Raw genomic sequence first — 24,635 nt, 5'->3', positions numbered from 1 at the left:
TTTTTTGCTTTTCTCTTTTTTTTTTTATGAAACCCTAATTTCTTCCACTTTTTGATTTTTCCTGTTAATAATTGACCACTTCTATTGAAGATTTTCACACTTTTATCCTTAATCTCTTCTTTAAACCCTAAATTTTCACCAATGACGTTTTCTTTGAGACAGAGAACATGTTCTTTGTATTCTGTCTTCTTCTTGAAAGAAGTCTTCCATGATTTCAAATCTTAGAAGCATTTTCTTAACCTTCCCCTTCTTAATCTCTTCAAGGTCCTTCTTCACTTGCTTAACTAATTCAATCGTCAACTTGTTATACTGCTTCAACAATTCATAATACTCTTCTTGTGTTGCTTTGGTTTCTTGAGTTGTCTTCCATGGTGCATCATCCACCAAACCTTTTGCCAGATTCAAAGATTTTAGTTCCTTCTCCGAGAATCGATTTGCTCTGGTACCAGTTGTAAAGTTACAACTGAATCCAACATTGTTCTAGACTATTACTGCCTTTGTTTTCATTTGTTCTTCCCATTTACTTTGTTGCGGATCCCAATGCAAACTTTAAAGTTAAATAATTTTAATTGTGAGTTTTCAAAAATTATAAAAAGTTGATATTTAGAAAGTATATATTGAGACAAATTTATCAATAAAGACGTAGGAACAAATGGAGCCATAACAAACCATGAGTGACGTGGCAAAAAGATGCTAAAACAGTTATAACAGCAAGGAGGGAATAAAAAGTGGGGGGGGGGGGGAATGAATTTGTTATGAATCAGTTAGATTTTCTATGATGTGGCAAATGTAGTAATCTAGCTCTATATATAGTAGCTCTTAATTGTAGTAGAGTATGCAAAAAAGTGTAAGAAATACCTTGAGGTAGGAGTGACTGACACTCGAAAATCAGCTACTGTAATCCTTCTTTATCTTTTTTCTAATACAACCATTCCTTCTTCTCCTCTTTTAAACCTTCTGTTTTAATCCCTTTCCCAGTCCATAGCTTATGTTTTTCCATATAGATCGATGAGAAATCATAGTCAATTTTTGACACTAAAATTCGTAAATTCAATTTGAGAAGAACATATGAAAACGGAGGGAGTAGTTGATTAGAAAACTATATCAAAATGGCAAAGAATGGTGAGAATGGCTAATTAAAGAGAAAATGTAAGTGGAAATTGTAGCATTGTTAATCGAAGAATTATAATGCACATAGAAATTGTAAAGATAGACTTGTTACTCTCCCAAGAATGAGTGTGAACTCACTAATGCCTTTTTTCCCGAAATTCCCCTTTCTAATCCTCCCCTTCTTTATTTATACAACTTTCTCTAACTAATCATTAAAATACACATTATACCCTTATACCCAATATATCATAGTGTGGAGGAGTTCGATGTGAAAATTTGACTTTGTTTTGCATTCCCGAATGAAGGAGAGGTTACATTTTATCGATGTGTATTTGGTAAGATCACTTGTGATAGGTTAACATGTGATTCACATACAGAGGAGAGTATACATATATGGAAGCACATATTGAAATAACTTGTGTCTAAAACTATGTAATTTTAAAAGTTATCCTGTATCTTAATATTTACACCTTGACCTACTATTTTCTCTTACAAATTGGTGGGTCTATGGTGCAAGTATTGAGATATGTAATGCGTACTAAACTTGATTGTGATTATTTGTTTAGGTTTAATGTGAAGACAGATATCATGTAGCATTCCTTGATTTAAAATGAAATTTGTCATTCATTTATTTTTGGAATATCTTGAAGAGTGAAGACTTTGCTCATTTAATTTGTTCCTAATTTGAATGTTAGTAAATGACACATCTCTCGTCTTGTTTTGTAATATAGTTTTCTTATCTAAAGCACTTTTGTCTCTGTTTTGGTTTTTTTTTTTTTCCTTTTGATCATTCTGGGGCGAAAGATAAATTGTGGGCCCTAACTATGTATAAAACATAGATTGATAACTTAAATTTTTTTAATGCCGGAAAAGAAAAAAATTATATGCATCGATACATAATATAAAATCAAATATAATGCCTTCTACGAGCATATTTTGATGCAAAATCGGTGTTTAATTAAGAGAACTATCCTAATACACTTCCTCCTATTCACTTGTCCTATTTACTTTTATACTCTATCCAGCGCACTACTTCAATTCCAAAAATTTTTAATTGCGTAGGATTAAAAATGATAAAAAGTTGATTTTAATAAAATTTACATCAGAACGAATTCAAATAAAATCTCACATGACTATGTTGTAACTTACAGATTAAGAATAAAATATTAAGAGTGATCTGTGAATAGTGTCAAAAAGTACTGTGGGACAATGATAGTAATAAGAGGGAGTATCAAGCATGATCTATAGATTCACAAGCAATCAATCAAATATTTTAATTGAATTATCACAACTCCAATATGATTGCATAAAGTTCATAAAACAAATCCATTTATTATCAAAAAATGAAGAGAAAACAACTAACATGACCACAATTTTGATTATCTCTAAATCAACAAATATAAAATCAGTCAAATAAGCACAAAAGCAATGCATTACAAAATAATAAAAATTAAATAGAAATAAAAAACATAAATTTAGGGGATTAGTCATAGAAAAGTAAAGCCAACAAGAATATGATAAGTATTAAACACTGTAAATATTATCCAAGTTGTCTCCCTAGCTTAGTGGTCATGTGATTGTGATTGTATTTCACACCCAACACCCAGATTCGAAGCTCAACAACAACATAATATGAAGTTTTTTTCTGCGCCTTGCTACTCGTGCTCGCCCTGGCTTAGAGCTGGCCCTGTATGTATGAGGGTAGAATCTATTGAGACTTAAACGAGGCAATACTTCAAATTGTATGTTAGTTGATATTGATGGGAGAGCAATATTACAATTTACAAATATGTTGCTAATTGTCCTTATGGTATTATATTGCTTGGTGTATTTAAGATGATCTTACTGTATGGGAGGTCGAAGAAATTCTTTTCACCGATGTGTTGAGTCAGTGTGTGTGTGTAGTGAGAGGGGGATGAGTATGTCATGTCTGGTGTGGTAATTAGTTGATTGAATTAGTTTAAGAGTGTTAAAATTATTAAGAATAAGCACATCTTGGAAAAATAGATGAACATTACTGTTCTTGAGATTCATATAAAATATTTTCATTACCAGTTGCATAAATTGTTCACATCTTTCTTTATGGTGCTGGATCATTATCTTTTAGGTGTAGACTTTATTGTTGCAAGTATATTTATTGACTGGGCATACTACTTGTTTTGCAACTGTTGCTTCTGTAGGGTCACAGTCAAATTGAGATATTATCCCAAAGATTTTGTCCAGGAGTTTATGGCTGAAGCTCTTTCATTTTTGCTGAGAAATGCATCTACTGAGCAACTTATAAAAGGTATTGTTTGGAGAATATTTGAATCAGCTATTTTTGTAGACATGCATAAATTTGTGACCTGGATTCTTCTGTTAACCTTGTTGACTTTAAATTTGATCCAATGTGCTTTTTTGCTTGTTAGGAAGTTATATTTTAATATACTTGTATTTTGTTGAAGCAGCGAGTTATCTACGTGAACTATATCTACATAAGATTGTAGAATCTTGATTTGTTGGCTTCTGTGGGTTATTGTGGTAGAAAGTAATATGCTATTTTTTTTTGTACTGTTGGAATTAGGTTTAGACGATGAAAATTTTGACCAACGGTATGCCAGTTGAATCTGATATAGGATTGTAGTTGTATTTGCATAGAACTTATTTGTTTTATATTTTCTGTGGAATGATGTGTTTGCGTAGATTTTTTTTTGTCTTGAACAAACTCAACCTCTTTGTTATCATTAAGAAGGAAACTCAACCTCTTTGTTATCATTAAGAAGGGTAAGGTTACATGTATGTGATCTCCCCAAATCCCACCTTGGTGGGAGTCTAAGTGGGGTGCTGGAATGTTGGAATGTCGTTGTAACAAACAAATTGATGGGGATAAGCTTGAGATCAGAATATAATTTAATGCTTTATGTTTTTTAGAACCCAACAAATAACAGTTTTCTGCTTTCCATTCGTCCCTGTTATTTCATTCTCCGCATTAGTTACACTCCTAGCCTTTTGCATTCTTCTTCTATGCTCATCAACTATATCATTTTCAAACTATACCTCAAAATGAAGTATCTTGATGAAGTAGTTGAATTTATGATGATATAGATGGTGGAGGCCATATGTTTGGAGGGAAATGGTGACATATCATTAGTCCCAAGAACTTAAACATGTGAGAAGGGTGAGGTACAATTTGACTGAAGCAGTTTCAGTCGAGAAACGGAATGGAAAAAAATAACTTCCTTTCATTTGAGTCACAAATCTAGAATATAAATGGAATGGAAAAAAATGGAGAGAGCAAGTGGGTAAAGATAGAAGAAAAAGTGAAAAAGCATGTGGGGCAACATAGCTAAAGTAGAAAGCGTGCAATCAATATGACCATTCTGAAAATGGGTGTTGTTACAACTAATTAGAAACGAAGGAAGTGCGTGGAATTAAACTGTGGATAACAGAAAGACAGATTATTCATTCTGTTTTTTCTTTGCTGAAATTTCCTAACCATACGGACTTGTGTGGACTGTGGATGTCTTCGAAGTATACTGTCTTGTTAAATTTGTAGTCCTTTGTGATATCTTTCTTCCCTCCGGCCTCTGAAACAGAATGGGGAAGTAAGAATTTTTAAAGCTATAGGTTTTGATTGAACTTGTGACCATCTGGCTGATTGATCTCCATGCCCCATGTTGCAGTTCATAATGTACTTTTCTACCTCCATTCTTGCTTGAATTCTCTCCAATCTTTGTTATTGACGATCTCTCGTTAATTTGTTTTGGTTCATGTAGGTGACCCCATACTGTTGGGATTAAGACTTTGATATTGTTCTTGTTGTCAAATGTTAGGATTTATCCCTTAGGACTTTTGTTCTGAAGATACCTGGATTTGAGCTTTGAATTATCGTCGTCATTACTCTTTACTGTTTGAGAGATACAGCTCCTGAGTGGGTTCAAATGCAGTTATCAGTTATTTAACATGAAATTAGATATAGGTAAACAAGGTTGAACCTTCTTTTCTTTTCCCTATATAACTACTGCAGGTGTTCGGAAGATTCTACGTGAAGCTGCACGGAAACCATCTCAGGCTAAGAAAACTGGAGTTGCAGCTCTGCTTTGGCATATTATGAGAGGAACATCGTCCAAGTTTCATTCACGTGCAGATCGAATGTTGCATTTATTGATAGATAATAGCACTTTGAGTATAGGTGACAAGTTTGACCAAGGTGAGCTGTGATTTTGATATGCCTTTCATCTCTGCGTCTACATTGCAATCTATTTCTGTATTTATCTGGTTGCCATTTGAATAAGGAATGGTGTTATATGATGTATCCTTTTTTTCCATTGCATGTCACTTCAGGATCTGACACTGTTATTGAAATTGTGATTACTGCTTTTGAAAGATGTATGGAGTTGAATCCCAATGATCTGAAGCTGATTTGGGATTGCTTGTATAAGGAAATTAATGGTTGTGTTACTGGTGAATATTCTCAACATTTATCTCGTCTGTTATCAGTGCTTATATTGATTATCTCTGCTGATCGCGGTCGGAAAGTTAGTGGTAAGTACTGAATTAGCTTATGAATTTCATGTATGTTTGGATAATGTTCTTTTAGGTTGTGAAGCTAAATGATTCATTCTGACTGAGTTGGTTTTGTTAAAATATTTGCAGATTTCGAGCCTATATTGGAATTAGTTGGGTTGCTCATGCGACAATTTGTTCTACCGTATATTAGTGGTAAAGCAGAGGGGCTGGTATCTGAAGCTGCTGATAAAATCTTTCAGCTCATGCTGTGTGTTACTGATGGCATTTATAGTAATAAAAATTTGACTGCTCTTCCCAAAATTTCCCTTCAGTGGGCTCCTATATTTCAATTAAGGAACTCAAGGTATTTTATCTTGGTTGGTTATTTGTCATTTCTTGAGAAGTGATTTCTATGGAGTTGACATGTATAGTTTTATATATGTTTCAGTTTGCTTACATTTCTGAAAGAGTTTGTCTTGAAGGATTATGCTATACTTGCATTCCGAAGTAATATTCTAAGGTATTTATGGATGCATGATTATGTTTTTCTATTCTGAATAATATGTGCTGATAACACTTTACAAGTTGATGTTGACAGTTCAATTTATCATTTTGACAGTGGTTGCTTGAATGTTTTGGGTATATCAAAGGGAGATGCTCTACATTTGATGTTGACATTTTCTGAAAGGTTTCGGGACAAAACAGGAAGTTTCAATGTACTGGAAGGAATGTCCGAGGATGTGGTTTTCATGGCCCGTCATTTCTTTCAGGAGACTATCATCAATTGGATTGAATTGTTAAAGAGTATAACACATGGGGATAAGTCATTTATTCAAGTAGATGAAGGCAATTTGGCTTTACTATGGGGGAACATCTGTTGCGTACCCTATTTCCTATATGCTGAGAGGAATGGTTTTTTGATGGACTTAGTGGATGTAGTTGATCAGTTATTGATAGCTGAAGCAGGTATATCATCTTGACTCTGTATTTGTATACGGTTGAAAATTTATCTTCGGAAATCTGTTGGATTTATTTTTTTCAGTTATTGATAGCTGAAGCAGGTATATCATCATTGAGCAGCATTTGTTTTTCTTGTGTTCATCCTGAAATAATTTGTGTGTGTGTGTGGGGGGGGGGGGGGGGGGGAGGGGGGAGTGCCCTTGTAATGAGATTGCACTACAAGAGGCCCGATTCGTGGTTTAAGTATACCATGTTTGGTTACCCAGATTTACTGATGATCTGTGGCACATGGAAAGTTGTAGGTTTTCCACTAGTGGGAAAAGTATAAGCATGGGAAAAGTAGGTTTTCCTGTAATTTACTTTCCAAAACTCAAAATATGACACAAGAATTATGTTCTAACACTGCTATTGAGTCATCCCATATACGTTGTGCCATGGCAAGTTCTCCTTTTCCTTCTTAAACCCCACAAACAAAGCTGCACGGGTTTCATAATCTCCAACAGAAAAATTTTATAACTCAAACGTAGTGAACAACTATCTCCAACGGTTACTTTCCACCTGACATTGAAAAATATAATATCTGTGTACAGGTCTCGATACTTGGAAAAAGAAACAAGTGTTTGCAAAAACAGCTAAACTTAGCCTGTTTTTTTGGCTTATCATTAGAATTGACCATCGCAAATTCCATCGTCCATACGTGTGCCCTTCAAGAGTAACCTTTTCCTTTCAAATGAATTTGTTACCAGAATGTTTGGAACTCGCACCTGTGGGATCAACTCAAGCAAAAAATATTTGCAACTGCAAGTAGATCACCTATCAATCTAAATGCAAAAGTAATTCAAAGGTGTTATCATATGAACAAAAATTATTTCCTTTTTAAATATTGTAATTTAAGCAAAAGGTGTTATCATGGGGTAAGTCATTAGTGTTCTCATGCTCTTGTTTTATGGAAATCGCTTTGGAAAAGTTCATTTTAATGGTTTGATTTATGAATGAAGACAGCTGCCAGCAAATAAATAATATCAGTAGCATTGGTAGTTTTCGTAATGATTACCAACTAATTATTTTATAAAAATTCCTTCTAGTAATTTCTCTCCTTTTCCTTAACCCTACTTGTTGACTACCAAACAATAGAAAATGACACTCCTCATTTTGCTTTTCTCTTTTTCTCAAAATTTAATGAAACTTTTGAATGCTTACCTAATAATGGAAGAACCCTCAGTTAAGTGGTATTCATAGATCAATTTTTTTTTCTGTTTATGTCTAGAAGCAATGATTTTTCTCATTTGTCACCATATATCTGCAATGTCTACACTAATGATACTAAGCTCTAACTATGGTTAAACAAAGTCTATTTCATCCTTTTCTAGAGGTGACTTTTTAAACATCTTTATATTGTGCATGATGTTCTCATAAGAAGACCAGCTCACAACTTTATTAATCCTAAATGCAACACAGTTAACTAATATTACCAATATTAGAGCTGCTGCATCAATTTGATGTGACACCTAGCAAGGGTAACAACGTAAAAAGAAGAATCCAAAATCTACATTAATAGCTAGTGAAATCGGTCAAATATAAAGCTTTATTAGATTATTCATATTGATACTTAGGTCTTCCAAATTTAGGCTCCACTGTTCCAGTGTCAAAGGTCACTTCATTATCACTTAATGTGTGTGGAATCGCATAAAAGATGTCTTTACTTATAGGCACAACACCACTAACTTAAACTTTGTACTTGTTTTGACTATTGATTCAAGTATCTCCCGCTTAAGGCTATTTAGTAATCATATATTTACTATTAAGTTTATTTAATAACATTTTAGATCAAAGAGTTTGTTGTGACAGAAGCTCTTGTGACCTTTGTACTTGTTTTAGTAATCCCGCATTTCTTTCTTATTCTTCGCAGTTTCCAAGAAAGAGCGCTCTTTTTATTCTTGGCCCTTTCTAATCATAGTACTTATTTTTCCATCATACCCCTCCATCCCTTATCTATGGTCCTGCATGCTCTCTTTCTTTTGTCGACACATGGGGTATCAAATGGTCCCTTCGACTCTCCTATACCCTTTCCAATCATTTCCAAAAAAATATTAGCCCTCTATTGTCTTGGAACATGTGTACTCCAAAAAATAATCGAGGTGGAATTGGTATCAATGAATTTTATATTTCAGATTTATTTTTCATGGACATGACTTTTTATGATCTTACTCTTTCTAATGTCTTTAAATTCTCGAGTAATATATTTTTCATTTTTGTGTCTACTATCCATTCTGCGGATTGACTGAAGTACATGCATCGCAGAATTATTTTTTTTGCCATAGTTAGGTTTGTGGTTTATGTTTTTCTTGCTACATTGAGTCTAGTGTGGCTGAGGGAGTGTAGAGTGATTATTATTTTCAGATTATGTGGGGTTCCTCTCTTGTAGATATGTAGACATGTAGAGATGCAATAAACACTATGAGAGTCAGAAGTCCTTGTTTTGTTTGAAGCTACAACAATAAGATATCCTCATTTAACGTTGAAGTCATAAAATCCACGATTTGTTTTATGTCAAAGACTAGTTGTAAATCCCAATCAGCAGCTGACTTTTAGGTTTGTTGATGGACTTATTGTATTTAGCATTTTGTTCCTAACTTCTAATTCTTGGCAGATGGAGTCTTGAGCTTATAATTTGAATTATTCTGCAAGTTATTATGTTTCTTTATGTTCTCTCATCCATATGATTATTTTTCCAGATTTTGCCGGAGTTCCTGAACCAATCTGGCAGGGCCTAGTTGGTGCTGCTTTACAGAGTTACCACAATGCTGGAAAAACTGAAAGTTTTGAACTTGAAGATACCAGGAGGATTTTGGATATTGGAAAAAGGTACAAATCGTCACGAAAAATAGTGTCAGCTGTAGCAGATTACTTGGATTTAAGTTATGGGTAAGTAATTTGGTCATTTTACTTTTGCAGCCAATTTAATCTTTATCTACACTCATCTTTTCCGCAATTTACGCATACTGTGGTTATTTTCTCTTAATACCCCCACTCATGTCAGGTCCAACATTCAAACTAAGAGCAATGCTGTTATAAAACATTCCAAGCTTGAATCCGATTCGATAAATGTTTTGAATGTGTATTCAGAGAACCTTTACAGTCCTGAAAAGGAACTTCGTGTTTCAACCCTCAGAGTACTGTGTCATTTGGAACATTTGAACTACGTATCGTTGAGGTCAAAGAAGGTGGATGAGCAGTTGATGGATGTAGTAGTTTCTGAAGAAAATCAGACCGGCACCTGTTATTGCAATGTAGGTCCTTTTCATTATCCTGTGTCATCGTTGATTTTATACTTTTGTTCTCCATTTGACTATTGAAATTTGAAAGAACAACTTTTCTGTTGTTTTTTGGGTGATGTGCAGGTGTTTGAACTACTACTCTCAATTGAGGAAACACCCATTTCAGTGGCTACCAGTAGAAAACTCACTTTGCTAGTCTCTAGAATACAAACGTCTCTCTCTGCTCCAGGGACACCTGAAGTATATATACTGCCTGCTTTTTATGGCATTATTGGGCTTTTGTTCAACCAATTCAAGGATTTATCAAATTCATGTTTAGAGTGCCTTTCTGCTTTGATCAAGACCTATCCTGCGCTGCTTTGGGATAGATTTATCAGTTTTTTTGAGCAACAGCAGGCCAGTTTCTTAAAGAGGCAGGTGTCAGACAACTCAAACATGGCATTATCCTGCGAGACCACTGGTTTGTGCTGGGTCTTTCATTTAGTTTCTGCTTATAACATACCATGTTATCTGTGATGTTGGTTGAAATATTATTTTCCGGTGATTTTCTTTTATGTACTGTTTGTGTAAAATGAGACATGTTTTGTCAAACTTTTGAAATCAAAAGTTTCTTCTAGTAAGAGAAAAGGTGATATAAACAATGACAAGGGACTCTTGTTTTCTGGCTTTCTAATTGCTTGCATTATCTGGTTCAGATTTGCTAGAACGCTTTCGCATGTTTTGTGGCTTATCATCATGTGACAATAATTGCTCATCGATATTGTCGATGCTTCTCCAAGCTTTGGAGAAGATGCCAAGTGTTACCGAATCTCATTCTCGTCAAATAGTCCCTTTATTTTTGAAATATCTTGGTTACAAAGATGAAAACTCTTGGTAATGGACTTTACTTACAGATATTTTTGTTAATTGTTTTTGATCTGGGTTTCTATTGAAATAATATGGCTTTGAAAAAATCTGATAATTTACAGCATTTTTCACTTGTCTGTAGTCTGGGATCGTATGACTCATTGACTTGTATGGGAAAGCATTGGAGAATTATGCTCATGGAGTGGCTAAATGTTTTAAAATTAATGAAGAATTCCAGATCTTTATACCATAGTCAACTATTGAAAGACGTTTTGGTTTATAGGTATGTGGAGCCTTTATTAATGATCATTAATTTGTTATTCATTATCATCGTTATTATTATTGTTGATGTTATTATTATCATTAATTTTTTTCTAATTACACTAATGAGTGAGGTTTCTAGGCTGCTTGATGACAATGATGCTGAGATGCAGACAAAGGTGTTGGATTGTCTCTTGAATTGGAAGGATGGGTTTTTGCTCCCATATGAGAAGCATTTGAAGAATCTTGTCAATTCAAAATATTTGAGAGAGGAACTTGCTACTTGGAATCTGTCTGAAGAGTCTAATTTTGTACAAGGAGAGCATAGAGCCCAACTTGTTCCTCTGGTGTTACGATTGCTTATGCCGAAAGTTAGAAGCCTTAAAACACTTGCTTCAAGGAAGGTAGACCAAAGAACATTATGGTAAATGCCTTGTTGCCTAATTACAGTCCTTAATTGAATTACTAACTTCTCAACTTTTTCTTCTCTTACAGCATGCAAGTGTGAGCAATCGAAAGGCTGTGCTGGGGTTTATCGCTCAACTTAGTGTTTCTGAGCTTCCTCTTTTCTTTAAACTATTGATGAAGTCTTTGCAATTTACTGAACTTGATAATGGTGGAACGGAAGGTTCTGACGAAAGCAGTGTGGATGAATTTGAATCGTCTAGTTTACTGAGTCTTTTCACCACAGAGAAGATATTGGCAATTCCCTGGAAAAAGAGGCATGGCTTTCTTCATGTGGTTGAAGAAGTTTTAAACATTTTTGATGTTTCACGTGCTAGCCCATTTCTTGACCTCTTAATGGGTTGTGTTGTTCGAATACTGGAAGTCTGTGCTTCCAATATTTTGAGTAGAAGTAATAAGCAACTTGCTCACCCTTATGATTGTTCTGAAATCACCTTGCCAGACAGTGGAGAGGAAGCTGTGAGCCATGATGTACGAGTAATATAAACTTTGGAGATATGATTTGTTTTATACTTATTTTAAATTACTGGTTATATTTTGTGTGTGTACGTGTGTGAGCTTACGCTCGTGTTTTTATATATGGTGTGGCAAGTTTAATAACTGCACTAATTTTTTCTTAAAATAATTTACAATACTAATCTACCAGTGGCATATGTCATTTGCTTGGTGTTAAGTTTTAGAACTGTTGATTTCATTGTAGAAAAAGTTGCTCCTGTGGTAATTTACCAAAGATTTGTGAAAAAATTATGTGGATATGCAATATCAGTTGTAATTATTGATCACTGTTTTGAATCTTCATCTACAGGTGTGTATAAATGTCAAGCAATCCAAAGATGTGAGATCCTTATGCTTGACAATCATTTCCTCTGCTCTTAAAAAGTATGAGGACCATGATTTCGGCTCTAAATTTTGGGATATATTCTTTAAGGCAGTCAAGCCTTTAGTTGATGGATTTAAGCAGGAAGGTTCAAGTAGTGAGAGGCCAAGTTCTTTGTTTGTTTGCTTTCTTGCAATGAGCCAGAGTCCGACTCTTGTATCTCACTTATGCAGAGAGAAGAACCTGATTCCAGACATATTTTCATTTTTATCCGTTCCAACAGCTTCGGATGCTATAGTTGATAGTGTTTTCAAATTCATTGCGAACCTTCTAAGTCTTGAACCTGAGCTTGGGATTTATGAAAACACTGTCAAGAAAGTTCTACTTTCAAACCTTGAGGGTCTTGTTAACAATCTGCATCACCTTTTCCACAATAATACCGAGAGAAAAAGGTACTTAATGATTTTGTGTGTGCTGGTTATATTTTTTGTAATAGTTATGGTTTATCATCAATGTCCTTATTTTCTGATTGTACCAAGTTTCACCTTAGCATTATGTGTGTTAATTGTACTTCCAAAACAAAAATTGTCAAAATGCCTTTCTCTTCTGTACTAGCTTCATGATTTCTACATCTGTTACAGATTATTTTTCTTGGATGAGCTGCAAGGTCAACATATGTCTTGTTTGTTCTGTGTAACAGGGGAGGGGGATAGAGCTGGGGGGGGGGGGGAAGTTACTCTCTGTAAGAAAACGACTATCCTTTCAATCTGCTAAACCTGCTGCCAGCTATACCTACTAGACATATGGTTACAGCCGCATGTATGCAATCTTTAATGACATTGGCTATTGATTTGAAAATTCCATGTTTTTGTTTTTGACAATCATTTGGGGAAACCAATTAATGTTTAGTCAGTCCTCTGCTATCTTATAAATGTAAGCTTATGAGGATGAAATGTTTATTGTTTTTTTTTTTTTTTTTTAAAGATTGTTCTTATTTTAAGTTCTTTATTAGATTTGATAAGCACCCTCCAGAGAAAGGCCTTTAAAAATCATACATTCAAATTTGGTGTGATTTTCTTTTGTGCGCTTTTACAGCACCTAATTCCCCCTTCAATGGTGGAATGAAGATTCTTGAAGGCAGCTTTTTTATTGCAAGTCTTGTTCAATAGTGTTGTCCTACTGTTTGCTAATTTTATTCTACCCTAAAGTTGGTATTTTTATTTGATCTGAATGATGTCTTTGCTTTTTGGAGTATCATTCATAAATTCCTTACCAGGTGTGTTACTGGGCTCTTTTGTAAGTCTTTATTTCTTGATTTTCTGTTTTGTGTATGATATCCATCTATCTTGCAGGAAGTTGCTCAAAAATCCAGGGGAAACTGTGCTCAGAGTTCTCAAAATGGTGTCAAAGATCATAAAAGATCAAACAGTAGCAAGAAAGTTTGCGGATGTCTTGCTTGCCTTATCATCTGATGGAATTAAAAATTCTGGTTAGATCTCATTTCTATTCTATCCTGGAGTTCTTATTTTGTTTTGTCTATTCGAGATTTATGCCTTTCTTTTTTCTTGGCAGATGTATGTATGGAAGCTCTGCAGATCTTCAGAGATATTGTGCCGGCATTACAGAGTGAAGTTAGCAATAAAATCTTCAACGCCATATCACCCATGCTTATTTCTGCTGAGAGGAACTTGCGCTTGTCAATATGTGAGCTTTTTGATGCATTAGCTGAAAATGATTCATCCATACGCTCTACGGTAATTGTTCTTCTCTGAACATTTGTTTTGATTTTTGTGGTTTCCAGGCTCTTGAACTCTCTCATTTTGGGGAATGTTTAATATCCTTGTTAAATGTTCTGAATATTGGCAGGCCAAACTTGTCTCTGAATTAAATGCAATTTCTGCATTGGAAATGGGTGACCTTGATTTTGATGCCATCATCAATGCTTATGACAGAATCACTCCCGACTACTTCTTTGGTGTTGGAGAGGATCAAGCAATAGTGATACTGTCCCATTGCATTTATGATATCAAATCCGAAGAATTAATATTGAGGCAGAGTGCGTATAAGTCGTTGCTCTCATTTGTTAATTTCTCTGCTATGATAATTGAAGGAGAGAAAATGGTACTTAATGGAAGTTATTGGAATAATAGTCGCGTTCAGCATATTGTTAATAAATTCCTTTTGAAGCACATGGGAGATGCAATGAGCAAAGGAACAAGCATGCGGAAGGTAAAAATGTCACAATTCTAGTCATGGTCGAAGTTTTAGTGATTATGCATATACTAGGTTTTTGAATGCATTTTTCAAGGTTAATTGATTGATGGGTATGACTCTAGGAATGGATTGACTTGCTGCACGAGATGGTCCTAAAGCTTACAGGAATTCCAAATCTTGGAACTTTGAAGGTTTTGTGCAGTCAAGATGCTGAGGTGGACTTTTTCAACAACATTGTTCATTTACAGGTATGTCACCCTCGATGGTGTACTAATGACCTCTCATTTGCAACATCCTCTAATTCTAAGTTGTACATGATTACAATTACCTTAACAGTGTTCTCTTTTTACGTCGATTCACACTCAAGGAATAAGTTATCTACCGTTTGGCATTTAATTTTGATGTATGTATTGAGACTTCGTGAAGAAGAAGCTCATTACATTTTTCCTTCATTAGGCTTTTTCCCCCGGCTTACATTTTTTTACTGGTTGTTTCCTTCTTTTTTATAAAAAAATTTCTTTTAAGATGACTTTCTTTCTTCCTTTTATTCATTTAAGCCGTAAAAGCTATTTTGCACAGGGCTCCATTACAGGAGTGGAAATTGATATCTGAGAGCAAAAAAGTCTATAAACTCTTCCTTGGAATTTTAGGAAAAGTAAATAGGGATGAGAGCCATGGCATATAAATACTAACTACGGTCTGGGCCATCAGCGACTGTTGTATTTTTTTTGTACTGATCGATTTGGGGATCTTGGTAATTATTATTGGTCATTATGATGTTCTGATCACTGAACAATACTTGGTCTAAATAAAGTTTGAACTGTTCCTTGCATCTTTGTTGTCATGTAAAAGATAGTAGATCTAAAGTATGTAGCATCCAGGAGACTAGGAGCCTCTTGCTTTCTAGTTTTTTGTGGTAGCTCTTATATGTAGTAATATCGAGGATTCAATGTTTGTGTTTACTTATAGTTCATATGTTGTTTTTTTAATGGTATGTGCTGACCTTTAAGTAGTACATCAATACTTACCTATACTTCTCTGATATTGTAATAGATTGGATTATATCCTGCAGTTGTCATGACAGTGAACAATTGAAGTTCACAGAATAATTATAGAGTGGGAAAATGTTACAATGGCATATTAGATGAAATGTAACTGTAATGTATTAATTGTATGGTTACAAAATTCTGATATTCTTGCTTTTCCGATTTCCTTATTGATACAGGTTTTACTTATCTTTGTATCTCCTAGAATATACAAACTAACTAATACTAAAATACCTAGGTACCGGTATCCAATTATGACAGATATCTGGCCTTTAATAGCCACAGAAAATGTACAAATCTTACATTTTTGGTGTTTGCATAGTTGGTGAGGCGTTAAACATGTTTCACTGAAGCTGAGGGGTCTTCTGCAATCAGCAGAGAGGTTTTTCCCAAAAGATGCTAAAAATGATAGACTTACATATGAATAAAAATTACACGGGGTGAAATTCCTTTTGTTATCTCTCTTTTCTTTTAAAATAACGTGAGTATTAACTAATATAAAACAAAGGTTTTTTCAAGTATACAACAATGTTTCATTACCCCAATGCCATTAAGTGACTCCCACCTAGAGTGTGGTTTGGGATCGGATATACACGACCTTACCCATATTAGTGATAACACTAACAAAGAGGTTGTTTCCGATTGACTCGTGGTAGCAAACATCATGTAAAACTTCACATAAACAAGAAGCACATGATTTAATAAGCCATTTTACTATAGTGTGGCTTTTTTTTAATTCCAAGAGCTTGAAGATTTTTAATTTTTCAGTATTATGGTTTGAGGCTTCGATGTCCGTGGGATGGTGGTTTCATTACTTGGTTTGCTGATGTAACTTATTTTTGACTTTGCAAAACTTGTGTTTTGATCTCTAAATATTGATTTTACTTTGCAAAACTTGTGTTTTGATCGCTAAATTTTGATTTCCATTTTTCATGGGGAGTAAAGGGGAGTAGAAATCTAATTTTTTCTTCCAAGTTCGAACAATGTAGTGATAACTGGTAGTCTGAACCACCGTTACTTTCCATAAACGAATGGCCAGCTCTTCTTTATGAATGACTGCGAGATGTTGCTTAGTGAGATTTTGAATCTAATAGTGACTGTTCATAAATTTATGAAGTTTTTTTGCATAATTTGAGAAGAGAAGGCTTTGTTTGTATGTGCTCTTGCTTCAAAATTATCTTTTATGTACTTCTTATAATATGTGGGATAGGGTCTTGGATCTTCTTCCCTTTGGCAATGTGTGTTCTTGAAATAGATATGGTCTTTAGATCAACAGTAGGAAGCCCAGTTTGAAAAATTTGTCAATTTTTAACACTGTATAGTATTTATCTGATAGAAAGTTGGGAAAGGTTTATTCAAATATCCTTGAACATTTCATTTCACTTAGTGACAAATTACAGATTCCCATTTTTTCTCTTCTGTTTTATTAGGTGGTCATTATTCAGATTCCAATGTTTGTTTCACCTTCTTTCTCACTTTTGAATCTATCTTTTGCATGGGTTAACTGGATTGATGGATTGGACTCTAAGTTGCTTTCCAGTAAAGGTCCACCTTTTCCATTAGGTATCCAGAACTAACGCTTTCTTTGGCTAATCGTTCTCGGGAAACAATGCCTGTTATTATGGTGTATTTTCTATTTTGATGCATGTACAAGTCTTGACTTGAGCTTATGGAGCAATGAGAAAAGGAGAACTCCATAATGGGGATAATAGGGCAAATGACAATGTTTTTGAAATTGTTCCTGAAATCTTAAGCTTTCATGACCCAATAGTCTTATCTTGCTTCATAAAGGAGCTATGCTTTCTGAACTTTCCCTTGTTCATCTTTTCCTGATGTTTTGAATACATTAATTCTTGAAAATGCTGGTCATTTTGTGTTGTAAATGCAATTGTAAATGTTCTCATATTTTTCTAAAGAAATGATCATTTTGTTTAGCCAGTCTAAAGTTTGCATGTTACATGTCTTTTTCTTTGAACTTCTAGATACATGTTGGTACTACAGCTGTACTAACCTAAGCTTGTTCTTGTAGAAACATATGAGAGCTAGGGCATTGTCACGCTTTAGGAACCTTGTTGGAAATGGGCAGCTTTCTGAGGTTAGCTACATTTTATGTTTCACTTCTTAGTTAGATGGTAGATTCAGCTAACTTGTTAATTCATTTTTGCTTTTCTGCACTTCAGTTGATGTTGAAGAGAGTATTCATCCCTTTCTTTTTCGGTATGTTGTATGACTTGCAAACGGGAAAGGGAGAACATCTAAAAATTGCCTGCATGGATACCATTGCTTCTATATCTGGTCAATTAGGATGGAAATCATACTATGAACTACTAATGAGATGTTTCAGGGACATGGCAAAGAAGCCTGACAGGGAAAAAATATTGTTACGTCTTGTTTGTTCTATTCTTGACCATTTCCATTTTTCTGAAACCTTTTCCTCACAAGACTCTGGACATGCTCACAATGATGTGATTGAGAACGAGCCCAAAGAAAAACCTGATTCAGTTGTGATAACCAGACATACCACTTCGAGTTTGTCTACAATACAGGCCTGCCTTGATGGTATGGTGCTGCCGAAGTTGCAAAAATTGCTTGTATCTGATCCAGAGAAAGTGAATATCATTATCAATGTTGCTATATTGAAAGTTCTTCAGTTACTTCCTGGGGATACTCGGGATGCTCACCTTTCCAGTATCATTCATCGAATAGCAAACTTCCTGAAAAATCGTTTGCAAAGCGTCCGTGATGAAGCAAGATTAGCTTTGGTAGCATGTTTGAAGGAGCTTGGTTTTGAGTACCTTCAACTTGTAATCAAGGTCTTGAGGGCAACACTGAAACGAGGGTTTGAGCTTCATGTTCTGGGGTATACTCTCAACTTTATCTTGTCAAAGGGTCTTCCAGATTCTGTTGGTGGTGTTCTAGACTACTGTTTGGATGAACTCCTTACTGTGGTAGATAATGACATTTTTGGAGAGGTAGCCGAGCAAAAAGAGGTGGAAAAGATTGCTTTCAAAATGAAAGAAACTAGAAAACAAATGTCTTTGAATACTCTTACATTGATTGCTCAAAATGTCACTTTCAAAACCCATGGGCTGAAGGTACTCTCTCCAGTAACTGCTCATATGCAGAAGCATTTGACACCAAATTTAAAATTAAAGTTGGAGACTATGCTCACTCACATTGCCGAGGGTATTGAAAGAAATCTATCTGTTGATCAAACTGATATATTTATTATCATATACAGCCTCATTGATGATTGGCTATCTGATGATAACCTTAGGCGTGAGACATTATTAGTAGAGGGTTCGGACAAAGATATATTGCGTGAGGCTAGCAATAAAATGAGTTTGAAATTTTATGTTGGGACTGAACCCCAGTGCTCGTATCTTATCACAGTCTTCGCGCTTCAATTACTTCACAAGCGTATGAAAAAGATCAAATTTGACACACAAGTTCTTTCAATGCTGGATCCCTTCATAAAGCTGCTTGTTTCTTGTCTAAAGTCCAAGTACGAAGAAATAATTGCTGTTGCCCTCAAATGTATATTTCTGTTGATAAGATTGCCTCTTCCTTCTCTGGAATCTCAAGCTGACATGATAAAAGTTACAATATTGGACATTGCTCAAAGTTCATCTAATGCTAATAGTCATGTGATGCATTCCTGTCTAAAACTATTGACAGCCCTGCTCCAGAGCACCAAAATTACACTTTCTTCTGATCAATTGCATGTTTTGATCCAGTTTCCTCTTTTTGTTGATCTTGAAAAGAATCCCACTTTTGTTGCCTTGACACTTTTAAAGGCAATAGTACGACGCAAGCTTGTTGTCCATGAAATATATGATCTAGTATTGCAAGTTGCTGAAATGATGGTCACCAGTCAAGAGGAAGCCATTCGCAAAAAATGCAGTAAGATATTGTTACAATTCTTGCTGCACTATCAACTTTCTCAAAAACGCAGGCAGCAGCATCTTGATTTCCTTGTTGCTTATTTAAGGCAAGATAACATTACTTGAGATTTTTGAAGAATTACATAATTATTGTCCTTTTTGCTATTTTATTTGATGTATGTTTCTTTGTCAGGTACGAGCATGCCACTGGGAGGGTGGCTGTGCTGGACATGCTTGAAACAGTTATTAAGAGATTTCCTGTGAGCATAATAAATGAGCAGGCAGAAACATTCTTTGTCCATTTAGTGCTTGCTTTGGCCAATGATCATGATAATCACGTTCGCTACTTAATAGGCATTGTTTTAAAGCATCTTATTGACCGCATAAGCCCACAAACACTTGAGTCCATCCTTAGTATTTGCCTTACTTGGTATTTGGGGGAGAATCAACAGCTGCGGAGCCCAGCAGCACAGGTAAAATATTTAATGGTTTTTGTATGTCACTGGTCCATTGCTGATGCCATGCATCTGATCTCTTTTTTAAAAGTCTTGCTTAAGTGTCTTAACATTTTTGAAGACTGGCTCTGGAGTGAGGGTTGGGTGTCTCGGAGAAAGAATGACCTTGTGGCACTTTGAAGTTTGATTTTTGAAATTAAATGCTATGTTCTACCACCCCTCTTGGAGCTTGGTTTGATCATACACACTATATTATGTGCCTAAAACAAAATATCATGGAATTGTTCTGTGCAAAGTCTGTCCAAGAGTTTATTTTACATGGAAAGGCTGTTATCCTGAGAAAGTTGGGGTGGGTGAAAATAGTTGTTATTGAGTTGAGTTATGTGTTGGGATCAAGGCTTTGGCATTTTTGTTGTGGAGTTATGTTAGTTGATATACCTTGTGATGGATCTTACCAATTTCTGTAATTTGGGCTGTGAATGAATTACGTGCCTGACCTAAAATGAGTCGAAGGGATGCTTTCCAGAGCTATGCAGCATGTGCATAAAGGCTTCTGTTTTCTGTCTAAAGGTGATACCTTTGCTTGATTTCGGTGTAGTTTTTTTTACTCCCAGTACACTGGGCTGCAGTTACTCAGTAGGGTCATTCGTGGCTGATGACTTGTTAATTCAAAGTGTTCTTACTTTCCATTTATATTTGTTTAGGTCCTTGGATTTGTTGTTGAAGTGACAAAGAGAGGTTTTCAGAAGCATATCAAAGAGGTACTGCCTGTAATGAAAATGATTGTGCAGTCTACCTTTGATGTATTAAATGGCGGGCAGCTTAATCTTTTAGACCAAGACACAATTCCGCTTTGGAAAGATGCTTATTACTCATTCATTTTGTTGGAAAAAATTCTTACACAGTTTCCAGACTTATTCTTTTCTATGGATACAGAGGTAAGTTGCTTTTTGTGGGTTCACATATCTTGGATCTCCGAATTAAATTAGTCCAGTACATAATAACTGTGTAAAATTATATTTATTAAAAAGATGTTAAATGACAAGGTCTCATGTGTTAGGAATGTTTTGTTGTTATTATGGTGAGTGAGAATTACTGTACGCCTAATGGGATATACTGATCATTGCTCCTGTTATCTTTAAGAATCAAGCAAACAATGAGAAGACAATAGTTTGGACACATGGATAGTTTATTGTCTGCCATTTGTTCATGACTTTGAGATGTGGAACATGTAAGGCACATTACCATGGCTTCCTTCTGTTCAAACTAGTGTTAGAACTAGAGGTGGCTAAAATGCGGAGTGGCCTTGAACAAGGCCTGAACGGTCCAATCTTGAACTGTATTTGCCTTGAATTTGATAAAGCCAGTTCAGAATCGGTCTAATTAACGATCTGGTTGAAGGTCAGAGCTCTTGAAAATAAGACCAGTCCAGTCTTGAATAGCATCGGTTTAAAGAAGTAAAATCAAAATCGCCAATTCCAAATAAATATTTAAAATTCAGTTCAAACTCTAGAGAAAACCAGAAACTTGGGAAAATTAAATCGTATCTGCGCTTTATTGCCTATAATTTCTTTCATTTCTGAATTCCATCTCCAAATAATTATCTTTCTCTCTCAATCTGTAACACTACCATCATCATCAATATGCCTTAAAATGTTTCAATTTATACTTCATCCAAAAATCCATGTGGTACTTACAATTGGTAGCCAAACAAATCATAACTGAACGAATTAATATTTGAGTTTTGATGAGCATAGGAGAATCAATGGATTTGTACAGAGTGGGATAATGTAACCAAGATTTGGGTCACTGGTTGTGGAGGTGAGAGAGTTGGAGAAATTTTCAGAGAATCTGTTGAGGTTAGGTTGGCTTTGCAAGGTGTTCCTTGTTTTAAACTGCCCAACACAAATCCGCTTTCTCATTTTTGTTTTCATTTCATGACCAAGAAGATGCTCAGAGAGAAAAATATGAAGTATTAAAGGAGAAGTAATAAAGTTTGGGATTGTGTGCCTTCGAGCTGGGTGTCCAAGTGAAATTTTGGGTTTTATTTTTGCTTTAAGAAAAGGACAACTTGGTATACCTCTTCATTTCTGCATTTCTGCACGAGGCTGCTTGCTGAACTTGACCCGTGACCTTTCATCTTACAACGACACCTAAACTGTGCGCCAAGGATCCTCTTAGTATTTACATTAGTTTATGATTTAAAAATACAAATGACAAAAAAATAATAAACTTGACAAGGCCGTCCTACAATTGACCGAGTCTGACTGAACCGGGCTGGCAGGGTCATTTTCGGTTGATCCGGCTTGGTTCTTGAACGGGCCTGTGGTTAGAACTATATATTAGTTCTGATGTTGTCTTTCTTCAAAAGAAAGAACAAGGCTACATTATCGGATAATTTGATATGGTACATATTTGGAATATAAATAGTGAGTGCCTTTGAAGAGAATACACTTGTAGACGAAGATCTTGTCATCAATATTTTGAGGACGGGAACGGACATTATATCTGAAACCTCTCTCTAATTTTGCTGAATTGGTTTGTGCTAATCTGGATGAGTAAATTTAAGAAAAGACTTCTAATTAAATACACAATTTGTGCTTGGTACCTGGTAGAAGCACTGTATTATTCATCTGAGTTTTCCTTTAATAATTTAGAACATTGTGTAGTTGCAGGAGTCCAAAATATATACTTCCTCCATTTCCAATTTGTGTTATTGGTTCTTTTTAACGGTCAAAGCTTGTAAACTTTGACTACAAATGAGCATATTCATGTGTATTTTTTCTTTTTTTGGATTTACAATACATAGAACTTTAAAACAGAATATGCCCTTTTCTTTGGCTGGATTCAAGGTGACTTCCAAAATGAATTTCTACCGTCTGAATATTTCTAAACAATAAATATTCCTAAAAGATTTTCAATCATTTAATTTGATAATCACAATTGTGGTTGGAAAAGTCGTGCACATAGTTTAAAAATGAGGCGTGTTATGTGAATCATGTTAGATTACTTACAAAGTCCAGTATAAATTTAATGCTATCAACCTTTTTATTTATATTTTAGAACACATGGTTATGGATAAGGATGAAGGACTGTTTTAAAGGTTATGAATACGTGTGACAACTTACAATAGAGGGTGTTTCTGTTTTTTCTCGACCTTTTGTAGCTCAGAAGCTTCACAACAGTTTCTTATAATGGTTTTGTTTTGTCTATCTTTTGAAACCAAAAGATAAAATAATCTGCATCTGTTTGCGTCAACAGAAATATTAATATGTGGCAAGTAACCTCAAGTCTTTGTTGGCACACATTTTTTTCAGGATATATGGCAAGCAGTCTCTGACTTTCTTGTGCATCCTCATCCATGGATTGGTAACATATGCAACCGTCTTGTTGCATTATACTTTGAGCAGATGGGAAAGCAGGGGAAAAAATTAGGAACAACTTGCCTTACAAGTACAAGTAGGATGTTTCTGATAGCTTCTTCTTTATGTTACCGATTAAAGGTTCAACTTGCTGATAAAGTTGCGAGAAGACTTGTTAAGTGCAATCTTGCATTTGCAATATGTGGGATACAAAACCTATTGCGTCAAAAGGAATTCGAGGATCCTTGTATGTTTTGGTCCACCCTTGATCCACAAGAGCAAGGATGTTTTCTTAAGGCTTGTCAGTTGCTTGATCCAAAAAGTGGCAAGAGTATTTCAACATTGTTTACCTGTGGAGTTGATTGTGAGAACTTTGATCTGAAAAATAATGGTCTTAGTGTATTGCTTGTATCTGGTATACTCATCACGATGGGAAAAACTGCTCTTCAAACTCAGGATACTCAGGTGCTCATCAGGATCAGTGAACTCCTAGTTCTTTGATTCTGTAAATTGGATTTTTTTTGTTGTCTTCGGCAAGCTTGCATACTTGGCCTCTTTTGCTAAAAGATATATGTTGAAATTGCAGACAAAGATGATTCTTGGCAGTTTCAAGCTGATTGCTGAGCGAACCGGCCAGGAAGACTGCCAACAGTTTGCCAATATATTACTGTTGCCAATTTACAAACTTTGTGAGGGATTTTCTGGAAAGGAAGTTTCAGGTTAACTTTTTTGACTTATCTAGTCTTCCAATTATTCCTCGCACATTCTCTGGTATGTTTTGCGCGATTTATTTGTGGTATGAAGCACAGAACTACAGGCTGTCTTTGAAGTGCATCAAATTTTGTGATTTTCCTTTCATTGTGAATTTTTGGTTGTGCTATGCAAGTCTAGTTTTGATATTTTAGCTTAGCATTTGATTGCATTATCAAGTCTCTTTGGGTTCTTGCAAGTAAGTTGGGACTTGGGACAGAAGCCAGAGGGCATTGTGAGAAGCTCTCTAAGTGTGTGAGGTTTGCTAGAGGGCATAGTGGAGGTAAAAGATGCAGCCAGAGATATATTTACCCAAATGATATTTGAATATTAAATAGATAATAAATAGGGATCTATTGGTCTAAGAGAGCCATATCCCTTTATGGCACCTACCTAACTCGTACTTTAAATGATCGTTGAGAACATAGTATTACAAGGAATACCTCCGTAGCGTTTATGGTATGACCCAAATTTTTCATAAGGTCACTTGATTTACCACTTTATAGCAATATTGAAAGGTAACATGATTCATATGTAGGAGATCTTGGGTGCATCTTCATGGGTGTTGTGATTTGTGAATGTTCCAATGTAATTTTCATTGGTGTTCACTATTGTGGTTCATGTTTAAACCCCCCTTTTTCTTCTGCATTCAATACCATCTTTTAATATCTAATTTTTATAATTCATGATAGATGTCTG

General features: G+C 35.1%; 1 protein-coding gene across 2 annotated transcripts in view; it reads left to right on the top strand.

Annotated features, from left to right (window-relative positions):
• The window catches only part of LOC130824041 (uncharacterized), a 32,558-nt gene that overhangs the window by 5,428 nt on the left and 2,495 nt on the right, over window positions 1-24,635 (top strand). Inside the window, exons 7-30 of one of the 2 annotated variants that reach the window (XM_057688920.1) lie at window positions 3,291-3,397; window positions 5,117-5,299; window positions 5,434-5,634; window positions 5,746-5,962; window positions 6,047-6,118; window positions 6,218-6,564; window positions 9,294-9,483; window positions 9,599-9,848; window positions 9,960-10,296; window positions 10,532-10,709; window positions 10,825-10,965; window positions 11,086-11,347; window positions 11,439-11,879; window positions 12,214-12,677; window positions 13,578-13,714; window positions 13,798-13,979; window positions 14,092-14,454; window positions 14,562-14,687; window positions 17,515-17,580; window positions 17,666-19,476; window positions 19,563-19,842; window positions 20,529-20,762; window positions 23,142-23,651; window positions 23,773-23,905. In XM_057688920.1, coding sequence (XP_057544903.1) covers window positions 3,291-3,397; window positions 5,117-5,299; window positions 5,434-5,634; window positions 5,746-5,962; window positions 6,047-6,118; window positions 6,218-6,564; window positions 9,294-9,483; window positions 9,599-9,848; window positions 9,960-10,296; window positions 10,532-10,709; window positions 10,825-10,965; window positions 11,086-11,347; window positions 11,439-11,879; window positions 12,214-12,677; window positions 13,578-13,714; window positions 13,798-13,979; window positions 14,092-14,454; window positions 14,562-14,687; window positions 17,515-17,580; window positions 17,666-19,476; window positions 19,563-19,842; window positions 20,529-20,762; window positions 23,142-23,651; window positions 23,773-23,905 — 7,232 coding nt within the window. Of the gene's footprint in view, window positions 1-3,290; window positions 3,398-5,116; window positions 5,300-5,433; window positions 5,635-5,745; window positions 5,963-6,046; window positions 6,119-6,217; window positions 6,565-9,293; window positions 9,484-9,598; window positions 9,849-9,959; window positions 10,297-10,531; window positions 10,710-10,824; window positions 10,966-11,085; window positions 11,348-11,438; window positions 11,880-12,213; window positions 12,678-13,577; window positions 13,715-13,797; window positions 13,980-14,091; window positions 14,455-14,561; window positions 14,688-17,514; window positions 17,581-17,665; window positions 19,477-19,562; window positions 19,843-20,528; window positions 20,763-23,141; window positions 23,652-23,772; window positions 23,906-24,635 lie in introns of those variants that run through there. The other variant, XM_057688928.1, reaches the window with a different exon arrangement.

Source organism: Amaranthus tricolor, chromosome 1 (assembly GCF_026212465.1).
Source record: "Amaranthus tricolor cultivar Red isolate AtriRed21 chromosome 1, ASM2621246v1, whole genome shotgun sequence".
In the NCBI taxonomy this organism is placed as follows: domain Eukaryota; kingdom Viridiplantae; phylum Streptophyta; class Magnoliopsida; order Caryophyllales; family Amaranthaceae; genus Amaranthus; species Amaranthus tricolor.
The sequence above is the reverse complement of the archived record's forward strand: the minus strand, read 5'-3'. Positions and strand labels throughout refer to the sequence as shown.